Raw genomic sequence first — 15,853 nt, 5'->3', positions numbered from 1 at the left:
ATAGATGGGGCCTGTGGCTGCCCCAAAGTTCAAGTATTTTCTTTGGTCATGTTCTTCCAGAAAGATCTTCAGTTTCCTTAGTACAACACTAGAATTTTATTTGCAATTACAAAATTGGAGAAAACTTTAGATAATTAAGTTCAACTTGAATGAAGAATTCCACGCCCTCATGTAAAGACAATAATCTGTCTAATTCAGATTAACTGATTTTATGAAAATGGGACAGTTTGCTCAGTGACTGAACTGAAAACATTTGGACTGGACTTTCTATGTAATGGACACTGAGATAATCTGTTTTTGAAAAGAGAAATCATTCTAAAATCTTTAAAGAATATTGAGTCTGGGTCTAGTAGAATAAAGAGACTTAGAAAAATCCAATATCACTTAGTCATTGTAACATTAATTTAGCATCTGCTACATGCCAGACACTGTTCTAAGTATTTCCCATTCAGTAATTAGCTACTTTATGAGGTAGGTAATACTTTTGATTCCACTTTACAGATAAGGAGACTGAAGTTCAGAGAGGTTATGAATCTTACCCCAAATAATGAAACAAGCAAGCATGTGAGCTAGGGTATAACATGTCTTATTCCAGAGTGACAATTCTTGCCATTATGCTGTGATAAACGAAGCCACAGAAGGATTCAGTTGAGATACTTAATCCAGCATGGGAATGACAATGAGAGCCTATCTGTTGGAAAATCACTTTAATAAGCAATATAGAAGATGGATTGAAGATCAGAGGGGAGAAAGAACTGCTATCACTATTAAAGGTAGAAATATGTTGAGAGGTTTTTGTTATAGTCCAGGGGAGAGAAGATGGCAGCCTGAACAGCAACAGAAGAGAATGAATGGGAGACTATCTGGATAGCAAATCCACAGAATGGTCATGGTTTGGATGGGACAGGGTCAAGCTATGGTTAAGGATGATGGCCATGCTTCTGGATTGAAGATTGTGGGGCAAGAGAAGGGGGAGACAGAGGATGAGATGGTTGGATGGCATCATCGACTCAACAGACAGGAATTTAAGCAAACTCCCAGAGACAGTGAAGGACAGGGAAGCCTGGCACGCTGCAGTCCATGAGTTCACAAAAAGTCAGACACGACTGAGCAACTGAACAGTAACAACAACAACCACAATTCTGATTTGGCTGCCTGGGAAGTTTGTGCTACCCTCATTTTCAAGCTGTTTTCCATAGCCAAGTCAGGTGTCCAGGGCTATGAACTACCAAGTCTGATTCAGCATTTTTGGCATTTACCGCTGCACTTTATTTTCTTGGGAGTGATTTTGTCTGTGCATCCTCTCAGCTCTCGTCATCCCTTTACTCTGAAGACAGTCTTAAGCATCCGCTCTCCCACTCTTTACCCACAGACTCATGGTGGCTAAGGGAGCTCTGCTGGAGTTTGTTTCTGTTTTTACTCTATGTATAGGTAATGTGAGGTGTTCTCTGTGTCCTAGTAATGATGAATGTATGGGTCCTATGGAATTTTATTTGTCCTCTCAATAGATTTTATGGCTTTGGGAACAGGGGAAGATTCAGATGTAGGTAACTGTCGTTGTTCTTCAAATCCAGTCATGGCCTCCTCTTTATTTATTATTATTTTTTAATGAAAAAAATTAAAAAAAAATTTTATTATCTCTAACAGAGAAGGCTGCTGCTGCTGCTGCTAAGTTGCTTCAGTCATGTCTGACTCCGTGCGACCCCAGAGATGGCAGCCCACCAGGCTTCCCCATCCCTGGGATTCTCCAGGCAAGAACACTGGAGTGGGTTGCCATTTCCTTCTCCAGTGCATGAAAGTGAAAAGTGAAAGTGAAGTCACTCAGTCGTGTCCGACTCTAGCAACCCCATGGACTGCAGCCCAACAGGCTCCTCCGTCCATGGGATTTTCCAGGCAAAAGTACTGGAGTGGGATGCCGTTGCCTTCTCCAACATAGAAGGCTATCTACCTTTTAAAACCCTCTAATCAGAATGCAGTGGGTAGGACTTATAACCATATAAGAGAGATAAGAGGCATGTGGTAGTGATTCAGCTTCATCTACTCTCTGTTGTCTTTTCTGTCTAGCTTGTTGTTTATATTCTTCACAAGCTGGTTTACTGGTATCTTGCAAATGGCACTGCTGATGAATTTTAAGAGCCCAGATAAAGTCTAGTTTACTGTCATATTCTCTGATGATCACAAAGGTATCTGATAACTTTTGGTTTTGGGTAAAAGCAGCAGTGGAGGTGCTAGAACCTCCACATCCCTCATTGTTCTCTTAGGGACTCTTCTTTTTTGAGATCCTTAATTTTGCCCTAACTGCTTGGACACTTGAGATAATAAGTTCCTTTTCCCCTTTAATCTTCAGTGTGTTTTGACCTCTTTTATCCTGACTTACAAACTTTTGATTTTACTTTTTATTTGACCTTTAGTAACAGATTTACCTTGACTTGCAAACAGAAAGGGGAGAAGAGAGGAAAGATCAAGGAATAAGGGACAGGGGAAGTGTCCCTTATTATAGCAAATTATAAGCTATTTCATAGCTGGGAGAACAGCAAAGCAAGATCCATGGCTGTTCATCTGGCTTTCAGCTTGACCCAGGAATGTTTAGTAAGTTGAATGGTTCTATAGATATGGGTCTGCTCCAGGCTGAGTCCAACTGAAGACTGAGGATTCAGGGTTTTCAGTCCTGTACCCTGGACTCCCTGCGCTAGAGAACTGAAACCCTTACAACTAGCATGGAGCATCTACATGGCTACTCAGGTTGGAAAGGCCTCATTCCCCAACAGTCCTATCTGCGTCTTCCTCCTTAATAATCGCCTATGGCCAGCCTGTTCTGCAAGTGTAAGAAAAACTGGATTCTTGTTTTGCCCTAGCACTCATCCTGGATTCATTCTTGACCTAAAAACAAGAACTGAATGACTCTCCAGTGACTCTTTTCTGATCTTAAACTCCTACTTTGAATTACTAAACTTTCTGAATAGTTATAAAATGTTGTTTATACCAGACTCTCATCACTCACTCTCATCAGTTCATAGACCTCACCCTCTAGTACTAAACCAAAATCAGTTTTAGTGGGCTTTGACACAGAATAACTTACAGTGCCAAAGATGGATTAGATGTGTTGGCTCCACATGGCAACAATGTTTAAAAAAAAACATTGATTTCTATTTGGTTTCCAAGATTAAACCATTTAAGAATTATCAAAGCATGGGATTTCAATAACTCCACCTCTTCCCCAGGGATATAGTTATGTTTATTGATTGTAAGGGAAGCAACAAACAGAAGATCCATTTCCAAAACGGCCACAATTCTTGGCCTCTGGTGCAGTAGAAGCTATGAAATCTCCTGCATGTGGGAAGATGGGGCATCCAGACGTCTGGACACTTTATCTCTTGGCTATACCACTCAGGAAAATTCTTTATCTTATTCACTAATATAGGTTATTATTAGGAAGTAACTGACTAAACAGTCTATGATGAAGATATCAGAAGATCTCAGGTTCAGAATTATTTCACATGGTCTCAGAAGAAGGAACTAAGGAATCCCTCTGGTAGAATTAAGAACTGAGTATCTGAAACCTTATGGAAAAAGCACCTCCCACAGAACCTGGAATAAGTATGAGCTTTGTTACAGAAATTGATGCTTCATGGCTACCCATGCCAAGAACAGTCTATTTATAATAGAACAAAATACTCTTTAGAGAACTAAGGACCTGAAATCAACTGAGTCACAAACTCCTACCAAGATACCTAGGCTTTATTCTCTTTTCAAAGGCTATGAGCAAAAGAAATAAGCTCAGAATTCTCCACTGCTCCTTATGCTAGTGTGTTTCCAATTGTTGAGGCAATTCAATAAAATTAAAAATTTGCCAGCACTTCAGAGGATGTGGGATTTGAAAGCCTGTCATTTTCCCACAGTCTCTACTGTTCAAGGCATAATGGAGTCTTGGGTACCATGTTTTCATGTCTGATAAACTGCGGAAACTGAGAACACCCCGCACAAGTACTGGCTTCTTGCCTACTCCCACTGGAGAGAACCATTCTCCAACAACTGAAATGCTGATAGATTCATTAAATGAATGCACACATCTGTTATTTTCATGTTGAACATCCACAGAAAAGAGCTATGAGAGAATATGTTATAGGAAGATAATCCTTTGGAGGCCTCTCTCAATTTAAGCTGTCCCTGGAACATTAGTTTATCCTATGTAATCTAAAACTTGCCCAAAGTCAGATTATCTGAAGGCAAAAATAAAAGGGCAGGAAAAATAAATGTCAGAATCTCACTTTCCTACAATAGTATGAGTTTATGCTTCTTAAGCCTAAGTGGCTAATGTGTTTTTGATCTCTCTTTTATGCAGCATGCCTAGGCTCATTGCACCTCACCTGACATGAACTGAGCACCTGAAGCATGTCTGATAGAAGCTGTGGTTTTTCTATGTCATGACTTCTAATAATCCTCTTTGTTAACTTCCAGTTAAATTGTGTGCATGATATTTCTTCATCTCAAACCCTCCAGCACGTTGAAGGTGGTAAGGTGGTATTCTCATGTCTTAATTGGCAGGCAGGATTGTTCTACAGCCTCTCTGGTTCCACTGCTGACAGACAAAAAGTCAGCATTTACACAGGGTATTACGTCTGCAAAGGGATCCTGGAGTACACATTTTCTCTCTACCTTCCAATAAACCTGAGAGATAGACAGTTGTTTTCATTCTCTTAAAGATGAGGAAATTTGAAGTTAAGTAACTTGCCGAAGGTCACAGACACAACTTCAAATTCCTGGCCCTTTGTTTTTCTTCTAGACCAGGAACCTCCCTTGATTACATCATCTCTTATTCCATTATGCACCAAAATTGGAGATCAAAGCATCAATAACAGTTGATGAACTCATTATTCAATAGAGATTCTTAAATGGAAGAGGTCACAGGATGACACTGTGACTTTGTCCTTAAAGTTCTGAGTTGCCGTTTTCTTGGGAAAGAAGGAGAAAAAATAAGAAGTCGAGGGCTGACTGTGCAAATAGAAACCCATCAATTCTTTAAAGCTGATTATTATAGCTTAAGTAATTTCTCTGCCCAAAGATCTTAATAGACATTTATCCAAAGAATAAATACAGATGACACATGAAAAGATGCTCAACATCACTAATAATTAGAGAAATGCAAATCAACCCTGCAATGAGGTACAATCTCACAGCTGTCAGAATGGTCATCACTAAAAAAAGTCTACAAATAACAAATGCTGGGGAGGGTATGGAGAAAGAGAAACCCTTCTACACTGCTGGTGGGAATGTAAATTGGTACAACTACTATGGAGACCATTATGGAGGTCACTTAGAAAACTAAAAAAAAAAGAACTACCATAATGTCTAGCAATCCCACTTCTGGGCATATACACAGATAAAATTATTAATTTTTAAATTAATGTATCTTTTTAAAGATACATGTACCCTATGTTCATAGCAGCACTATTCACAATAGCCAAGACATGGAAACAAAGTAAATGTCCACTGACAGATGAATAAAGATGTGGCACACATATACAATGGAATACTGTTCAGCCATAAAAAGAACGAAATAATGCCATTTGTAGAAACATGGAGAGATTTTCATACTAAGTGAAGTCAGAAAGAGAAAGACAAACACCATATGATATCACTTATATGTGGAATCTAAAATATGACACAAATGAAATTATCTATGAAACAGAAACAGAATCACAGATATACAGAACACACTTGTGGTTGCCAAAGGGGAGGGAGCTGGGAGAAGGAAGGACTGGGAGTTTGGGATTAGCAGATGTAACTAATATACATAGGATGGAAAAACAACAAGGTCCTACTGTGCAGCACAGGAAACTATAGCTGATCTCCTGGGATAAACCATAATGAAAAAGAATACAAAAAATATTGCATATATGGTATAACTGAGTTACTGCAGAAATTAGCACAATACAAAACTTCAACCAACCACACTTCAATTTTAAAAATATTATTAATAATCATTTAAAGCAAAAAAAAAAAGGCAATTTCCTCACCCTTTTGCTCTCACGGGGTTGCTGGAGTGTCAGGTAACTTGGCCACTTGATATCCTTTTCTTATTTTTTAAAAATGGAAAAAAATATTGGTTATATTTCAAGCCACAAAAAAATACCTAACTGACCTTTGGGTAGTCCAAACTTAGCTCATTTTTTTTTGAAGATGAAAATCTAGGATTTTCTTTCAACAGTCCTAATTTCAAATTATAATTCAGAGATACTTTGTTTTGACCTTTCCTGATCTTCCTTCCAATATGCATTTTCTTCCACTCACTCAGCCTGTTTATAATTTTCTTATATTTGACATCTTTTTATGTACTTGTCACATTTGATACTTTAAAAGTAATTCCCTTGTTTTTACCCATACCTAGAGTCTGTAGAGCCAGTATGTCATTAAAGCTTACTGACAACCAAAGGCATACCATTGAGTAGGTTTCTCTAGAGAAAGCATTTACTCTGGCAAGTGAACAAGATGATCTATTTTGGTGTGACAAGAAAATATTAGAACTTCTATTATGATTTAGTTTTATTTCATATATTTTATTTTTACATACTTTATAATATATATTTGAATATCTATATAATTTACAAGTACATTTAATTTACATTTTTTGAAAGTATATGCTCAAAATATTTTTATTATGGTGTGATGATTTTAAAAATTTTGAAATCATACCCATAGAGAATCAGTAGGTACAAATAATATTACTAGCTATTACTTACTAACTGCTATGTTCCAGGCATTGTTCAATTCCTTTATTCATCTTAATTCACTTAATCCCCCTAACAACTCTATGAAGTAGGTGCCATAATAACTATACCATTTTATTCCCATGCTGCAAGTGAGATCATTCAGACATTGAAAAGTTGGATAATTTATCTAGAGAGACAGAGCTTCTAAGTGGCAGGATTTTAAATTAGGCTAGTGGACTCCAAACTCTGTCCTCTTAACTACTCTTGTTCACTAGCAATTACTGAACAGAGTGCCAGGTAGGACTGGGCTTAGTGGAATCTACGGGAGCTCATTCTCCTCACTCCTTTGATGAGAGACATTTTCCATTCTCTTTGGAAACTCTCATCTTGAACTTCATCTGTATACCAGATGTTGGCCACAAGATAATTTAGACATGGTCTCTGCCCTCAAGAAGCTACAGTCAATGAAGAAGATAAGACAGTTGTATAAATAGCTATAATATAAGTGGAAAGTGAGAAGGACAAAAAATTAAAGCTACAGAAATTTTGGAGAGTCATTACTTCCAGAGTGAGGAATTGGGAAAAACTTCATGGAATAAAGTACATTTGAGCTGTGGCTTATTCCCTCAAATCACTATATAACTGATAAGAAATTTCACAGTGAAAGTATCTTTGGAAATATTTGTTTTGGGTCTTGGCCTTGCCCTTTCTCCCTTTCACAGTCCTCTCCGTATTTAAAAACAGTAGGCTCCTCTAAAAGTGGTATAATCCTGTAACGCTGAGCCCAAGCTAAGCCTAGTTTCCCTGGCAGGGAGCACGTGAATGCAGGGGAGGCATCTTATCAGTGGGGTGATAGGGATGGTGGCGGACACTTAGGCACTGATAGTTTGGTTTTGGTGCCAGGGCCCAGATTTCACAGCTCAGTGTGCTCAGGCAACCACCACTCCTACCTGTTCTGAGGCCTAATGGGTACAAAGCATTATAAGAGACTATAGTTTTGAATTCAGTTTATAACTTAGAATTGAGGAAGTTGTATTTCAACTAGCCCCAAATAGCCTTCATTATAGAAAATGGTTCATGATAGCAAAAGAATTCTCCATAATTATCAGTAGAAAACTGTATCCTACTCCCACACAGAACTCTGTAGCAGGATTAATCAGAACTTAATAAGGCAAATAAATAGTCAAGAGATGGTTTTATGAGTATGCACCATGAGGTGAGCTTTTTTAAGACTGCGAGCTGACACCTTTTGAGGTAGTTTAAATTAGGATTTTGACAGAAGCACATTATTGTCACATTCGGTAAATATTAGTGAGATTCAGTCTCTTCCACATATCCAGTTTAGAAATGCAGTCATTAAGCCCCCACACAGTGATTCAATTCATGAAATACAGAGAAGAAATTATTTAACTAAGAGATTTGGAAGTTGTCTTAAAGACTGCTGAGAAAGTCAAAGTGTTAGTCACTCAGTTGTGTCTGACTCTGCGACCCCATGGACTATAGCCCACGAGGCTCCTCTCTCCATGGAATTCTCCAGGCAAGAATACTGAAATGGGTAGCCATTTCCTTCTCAAGACTGCTAACCCATGGCAAAACTGGTTGATACATGGGATGAAAGTCAATCCTATGACTTGATAATTTTTGTACTTTCTCTCCATTTTCATTATAAAAGATTTTTACTTTGAATAAGCTCAGAGTAGCATTTTCCAAGATAAGAAAATCAACAGTATTAATATATGTGTGATCCTGAAGCATTGTAGCCAGAAGAGCATAAATAATCTTATGGGTAAGGGGGGTATGGAATTTCATGAGTGATTATGTTGAAAAACATGCCTGTAGGCTTAAGTACTTAATACAACTTACAATCTCTAAAGGAAAATATGGATTGTAAGAGAGGGAAAGTTCTGACTTATTTCTTAGATCTGCACTGATTTATGCCAAACATAAAGCCCTGGACTCATCTTTGTGCCTCAGATTTTCCCTGAATGAGAATGCTACCATGAATGCATCATAGGCCTTATTAATCATTTTTATAAGTTCTTCTGTAATTTAAAAATTCTGAGAAAGTTTAACTTCAAAGAATATCAAAGCTTTTAAAAAGGCTTAAAGCAGAACTGATTCAAGCAGTCCAAGACACTGACAGATGCTTCTGAAGAGTCTGCAGACATGCAGAGACTTGAATTTCCCTTTGAAGCTTGTTTCATCTTTTAATAAGTTTTTCTTACAGTTCAACTATTCCTTCTTGCTTTATATTTTCTCTGGTTCCTTGAACTCTATCCATTCTCTAAATAGAAAACAATGTTATCCTACCCCTTGCAACATAAGAATTCCTGTATTATTAAAACACAAGTCTTTATATCCTTGAAGATACTCACAGATTGAGCAAGCAGCTAGTATTTATTGAGAACTTACTGTAGTCTAAATATGATGCTTATGAAAGGGGTATAAGAAGAAAGCAGAGTTCCAGACAGTACCTCTGAGAGACTTATTGCACTCTAAATGAAAAACTTATTGAATGTGAGCTGAGTTTTAAGACCAATTCCAATCCTTTAAAGCTAGATTTCCCTAGTTGTGCCCTCTATGCTTGATTAGCTCCAATAACAGGGACCTCAATATCTCCTTACAAACTGCCCCTTCCAATATCTGACATCACTTAGTTGCTAGAGAAAACAAACCTCCATATAAACTGAGCTACAAAACAGGAATGAGTCAAGTACTGTAAGTGCTGAATCAGCTGAAAAAGACAAGTTTTGTATGAGGTCAGACGAGAGGAATCACTGATGGTTACTGTGGTCAGAAAAAGATGATGATTTAGGGCAAAATAACCAGTATCTTTCGGTTTTCTCCAAAGTACAACACAAATGTGCATCTTTATTATTACTGGTATCATATGCAAATTCCAGTAATAATTAATATTTATTGAGTGCTTGTTGTTCAGTTGCTAAGTCGTGTCTGAATCTTTGCGACACCATGGACTGCAGCAGGCCAGGCTTCCCTGTCCTTCCCTGTCTCCCAGAATTTGCTTAAACTCATGTCCATTGAGTCAGTGATGCCATTCAACATCTCATCCTCTGTCTCCTCCTCCCCTCAATCTTTCCTAAGAACTAATCAATATGTTAAACTGCCCCTCAAATGACACTGTATATAAATTTTAATATAGGCTTTCTTTCTTTTTACTGAAAGTAGTAATGAAAATTAAGAACAACCAAGATAAAGGGAAGAACTTTTAATGATTTCCAGACCTTTTCTAGCCCTAGAAATTTTAGACGAACATTTTGGCATTCCAGAACAATGCTGGAGGGTAGATATTATTTTCCCTAACTTGAAGAAACTGAGGCTCAGAAAAATTGAGTGACTTGCTAAGGTTTCAAGGCTAATAAAGTGGTAGAATGAAATTAAAACTCAAGTCTGTCTGATTCCAAAAACTGCTTTTTCCATTATATTTTAGCGTCAACCCCAGAGTGTTCGCCATCTAATTCTTATCTCCAGATTTCTTTTCTTCTACCCACTGAGCTGAATATAACTCTAAGTACTAACCATATGGGTAAAATTCCATTAGTGATAGAAAACCAAATTATGTTAGCAGGAATTTGAATATTACTGAACTGTTAAGTGGTGTCTGAGTATCTTTTGTTATAAGGAGATTTTGGACTTAATGGCTTCTTTGTTTGCAACAAAATGTAACACATCTACATCTCAAGAGCTGAAATGCATACTAAATAAACTTCCACGGGGTAAGATGGCATAAAATTTGAATAAAGACTAAGAAAAAGAAAAAAAAAGAAAACCACTAACTTTGGAATTTCTTGCAGGTATTCTGCAAAGGCTCACTGACCTTGGAACATCTGGATGTCTCTTATTGCCCCCAACTATCAGATATAATTATTAAAGCATTGGCCATTTATTGTATTAATCTCACATCTCTCAGTGTTGCTGGCTGTCCAAAGGTATGTGCAGGAGTTAGAGCTCAGACATGTCAGACTGAAGTACTGCCAAAGAACACAGGCAGGGTAGCAATTAGGTGTTGGACTCATAATAGAACTTTTCTTTGCCATATCTGAGGTATTCATCAAGAGTTCTCCTTCCCCAAACTGTAAGTAGCTTTATGATTTCATTTGTGTAAAAGTAGTACCTGGAAAAAGTTAAAGACAATTCTCATACAAATATAAAAATGTGTCAAATATTTATCTAATTCACTAATGAGAGAACCAGCAAAATGATAACGTCAGTTCATTCAGCATTTGATCAAACTGAGCATTTATAGGAACTGAAGAAAGAATGTTGGAACATGATTGTTAGGTTAAATCCAAAATTGGTTAAAGTCCTACAAGGTAACAAATCAATAACCTTGGAGCTATAGTTTCTACCAGAAATAATCTGCATCTCTCTTAGACAAAAATACAACAGGTAGAATTTGAGCCCTAATCGATAATAAATAGTATGTCCAAAAAGCGGCATAATTCCTTGTATAATTTCTCAGTTGGACCTGTTAAAATAATGTTCCAGTAAACGTGAAAGGGTAGGCAACCGTCTTTTGTCTTATTTTTCAAGTGTTTGACAATTTTTCTTGACGTCTGTTTTTGAAAGGAATATATACTCATTACAAAATCTTTGTACTGCATATATTAAAAGTATGAAAGTAAAAATTCAAAGTCATACCACCATCCAGGACGTAGAATTCTTTTCTATGTACAGAGATTATAGTTAAAGAAGGTTTGTCTTGCTTTTTAAAGAATAGAATCATACTTTCTAAAATGCACTGTAACCTACTTTCTTTTCTCTTAATATACTACAGATAATATCACCAGGTCAAGAAATAGAGGTCTCTGGTTCTGGATTAATTTGGCATATTAAATATACCCTGATAATTTTGTTCCCTCTTGAAACGCTACCAAAACTGCAGAAGAAGGATAAGGGCCCACAATGATAGGGAAAACAGTAGGAGACAAAAGCAACAAAATTTTGGAAACCTGAAAATAGATGAATTAATTTAGCATACCAGAGACAACTTTGAATCCTAAACCAATAGTAGAGAAAGCTGGGGAAAGAATGGATTTACACCATAACCTTCAACTTGGCAATACTGTATACTTCTGTAACTGGGTTAAGAGGATGGCTAAAGTAAGGAAGACTGGGTTAAAAGTTCTTGAGAAGTAGTTACATCAATAGATCTCCTTCCCTATTCTATGCTTTCAGGCAACTACCCCTCGTCATCCTCACCAGATTTGAGATATATTTCCTAGAGCCAGATTTCTCAACCGTGGCATTACTGACATTTGGACAAGATCATTCTTTACAGTGGGGGATTGTTTTGTGCACTGTGGGATGTTTAACTACATCCTTGCTCTCTATCCAGTACGTGTCAGTAGCACCTAGCCCCTGCCCCCCATACCTCCAGTCATGACAATAATAAATGTCTCCAGATATTGTTGAATGTTCTCTGATGGAGGAGGGGAGTAAAATCTCTCTACTATCCACTCTACAGATAATAAAACAGAAGGTGGCCAGGCTGGAAGACATCATGTAAAACTGAGAGCTTGGATACAAAAGTAAAAATGGGAATTAAGTGACTAAATGCTTAATGCAGAGATACTCAGCACTTTTCCAACACAGCATCCAGAATTTGGCTGCCAGATCTTTCCCTCCAGGCAGGAGTCTGGAATTCTTTTTTCTGGGGACTCTGACTAGTCCAAGATGAAAACTGAAAAATACTGACATTTGTGGATTTTCCAACAAATAACTCATTTAGCCCACTGAAGCTGAAAGAAGAGAAGGCCCATATTATGCACTCAGACCTTCCATTCAGCTTTTGTTGTTGTTTTTGTTTAGTCGCTAAGTCATGTCCAACTCTTTTATGACACCATTATTTGTAGCCCACCAGGCTCCTCTATTCATGGTATTTCCCAGGCAAAAACACTGGAGTGGGTTGCCATTTCCTTTTCCAGGGGATCTTCCTGACCCAGCGATCAAACCTGCATCTTCTGCATTGCAGGTGGATTCTTTACTGCTGAGCCTCTAGGGAAGTCCAATCAGTTTTTAGCTTTTCACTATTAATCACCAGCAGACAGTCAAGGACATGAGGCCACACTTAGGAGAAAAGCCTCTAAAGGAGAAGATAAAGACCAAACCAAATTAACAGAAAAACCACAGAGGAAGTAAACTACCCAAAGGGAAGAAAACTAAAATATCTCTTAAAAAATCCTCAGAAATTGTGAAGTTACTAACAATTTTGTCCTCTTCTGTTGCACACATTAAAGTATCACCTGAACTTTCAAGACTCCTTGCATTCTAACTGGTCTAAAAATTCAGCTTCTCAGTTGTTCAGTCTGGGTAGTGAGTAGGTTAAGAGAGTGATGCTAGAACCTCCTGATTTCTCTATCATTAACCATCCCACAATAAGGAGGAGGCAGTGGTGGGAAAGCTATGGTCAATCATGACAAAACTGATCTAGAAAATTTACAATAAAATTCTTCTTTGTTCAACAGCCTTTAGAACTAGGGAAACCAGATGTCTTTCTGGTCAGCATCATCTGGTTCTAGAAGTAAGCTGGGGCAAGGTATCAGGACAGCAGTGACCATAAACCCTCTGCAGCTTGGGCAGTCACAGCTCGTGGGGTCCTTGCTTTCACTGCACACGGACACACAGACACATGGGTAACACATGGCTCACTGGGAACTGCCCTGGCTCTAAAGAAAGCACAGATGTTGACTGGGTTTTTAAGAGGCTCCACTAATAAGGGAGGGAAATAGGAGAATGAGAAAAGGAAAGACTCTAAAGAGAACAAGAACTGCGGCAGAGGATTTGTGTTTGTTTTGTTTTTGTAAGGAAAAACCGACAGAGTTCCTTCAACAAAATGTGCAGTGGACGTTGTCTTACAGCCTAGAAACTAAGGAGGATAACACAAATAACATTTTATAAAATGCATCACTCTACCCTGAAGATCTAGACTGAGAAAAAGGAAGGAGAGTAGATTATTTCAGAATCTCAATGTAAAGGAAAAGCATTGAGCTTTACCATCTATGCAGGTGAAATGAATATTCTGATTCAGAAGATGTAATGACCATAATATGAACACTCCCCACAGCCTCAGAAATCATAAGGCTGTGGTCCTGTCTAATATATTTCAGTTCCATTGTTTCTGATGAGCCATAATACACTTCAGTGTCTGGCTTATCATTCTAGGCTACATTTCCCAAAAGTCCATGAGTTAATCTTGAATGGGCATCTTATACACCTCCTGGAAGGTCCCTATAACCAGCTCACCTCCAAGGTTAGTGAGTAGTACTATGACCTCATCCTACCCAGCACTAATATGGGAATAACATAATCTCTGCTCAGTAGGACTGAGATCAAGACCTTGTATCTGGGAGTTAAGAATGTGGCCAGTCACCTTGACCTCCAGTTTCCAGCTCCCATAAGTTCCAAAAACATCACCTCAGTCACTGAACACTTGGGATTCTGATCTACAGGAAATGTTGGGCTCCTTTTCAGTTCCTCCAGTAACAAAAAAACCTAGTACTCTGAGCTCTACCTCTCTGGTATTTTTCCATCATCTCATTGTCTTTCCTTTTCCTACAATTCATTAGGGGCAGGCTAACTCCTGCTCCCAATGATATCAGATCCTCAGAGACCCATAGAGTGTGGCAGGAATGTCTGAAGGCATTTATGTGAGAATCAGTTGCAATGTTAAACCTTGGTCCTGAGCATGTTCTGGAAACAGGGCATACTTAGACAATGACATCTATCTTTCCAAACATAAAAAGTATACATTTCAAATTAAAGGGGGTCTCTGCATAATTCTCTCAATTTTATGTAAAAAACAAGAGCTTAGCCTCATGGCATGTTTTTTTAGAATGTTCAAACATTTAAAGTAAATTAAATCCAGTTGGAAAAAAATTCCTTTGGGGAGAGTAATCTAGTTGATTCTGCAACAAGTCTCAGTTCAGCTATAAATTCAAACACTAGACCTTGAGTAAGTGAAGTAATCTAAGAAGTGGAGTTGAATTACTTCTACAGAACATCTGTGCAAACCCTCAAGATGTTGGAACCCTTAGCAGAAATTCTCAGTGTGAGATTCATGTAGTCTCTGTGGCTTCTGCTCTTCTTTCCTCTGCTGCCTACAAACATCTCTCTCACCTACTAGTCCCTTTCCAGAATCAATTATTCCATATACAAACCATCAGAGATGTCCAGATCCCTTCTTATAGCAAATTGATTCTGTTTGTAGGTTAATATATATTATATATATATATATTCATGTAATACATATATTGCAGTTTTGTAACATGTGGTGTTATTAAACTTATGCTTCTCAAATTGATGATGCCTTAGAGTGGATTTCAAATTTAAAGCCAAATGCTGTTACAGCAGGATTTCGTAAGTTGCTCATACTGGTGTGACAAATATTACTAGAAAATTTTGATGATGTTTCCCATCCTAAATAGGTAACTCTAAAATAAAAATAACAGCAAGATCACAAATTCTTATAGTGCCACTTGAAAGAGACCTTTTACTGTTCTGGAAACAGACTAAGTCACTGACCTGAGTTATAGGCTCATCACATGGTAAGAGAATATGCAAGGGTTCTGACTATATTTGTTATAGACTGAGTATTTATGTCATTCCAAAATTCACATGTTGAAACCCTCATCCCTGGCGCGAAAGTATTAGGAGGTAAGGCGCTGGGGAGGTAACTAGGTTTAGATTGAAGTCACGAGGGTAGCACCCCCATGATGGAATTAGTGTCCTTGAAGAATAGAAAGAAACTAGAGCTCCCTTCGGGCTTACCTGGTGGTTCAGATGATAAAGAATCTGTCTGCAATGCAGGAGACCCAGGTTTAACCCCTGGGTTGGGAAAATCCCCTGGAAAAGGAAATGGCAACCCACTCCAGTATTCCACCATGTACAGTTACAGCAAGAAGGGAGCCATCTACAAATCAGGAGGAGGACCCTTACCAGACACTGAACCTGTGGGCAACTTGATCTTGGACTTAGCTTCTAGAACTCTGAGAAATAAATATATGCTAGTTAAACCAACTAGTCTGTAGTATTTTGTTAAAACAGCCCAAACTGACCAAAATACTATTCTTCCTTGGGATGCAGCTGGTCGAAATAATCAGTGGTTACTTTGGCTCTATGTCCAG

General features: G+C 38.0%; 1 protein-coding gene across 1 annotated transcript in view; it reads left to right on the top strand.

The window, feature by feature from the left end:
* The window catches only part of FBXL13 (F-box and leucine rich repeat protein 13), a 218,177-nt gene that overhangs the window by 192,459 nt on the left and 9,865 nt on the right, over window positions 1-15,853 (top strand). The window contains exon 19 of the mRNA XM_061413891.1: window positions 10,523-10,657. Within this exon, the coding sequence (XP_061269875.1) occupies window positions 10,523-10,657 (135 nt within the window). The remainder of the gene's footprint in view (window positions 1-10,522; window positions 10,658-15,853) is intronic.

Source organism: Bos javanicus, chromosome 4 (assembly GCF_032452875.1).
Source record: "Bos javanicus breed banteng chromosome 4, ARS-OSU_banteng_1.0, whole genome shotgun sequence".
Classification (NCBI taxonomy): Eukaryota; Metazoa; Chordata; class Mammalia; order Artiodactyla; family Bovidae; genus Bos; species Bos javanicus.
The sequence above is the reverse complement of the archived record's forward strand: the minus strand, read 5'-3'. Positions and strand labels throughout refer to the sequence as shown.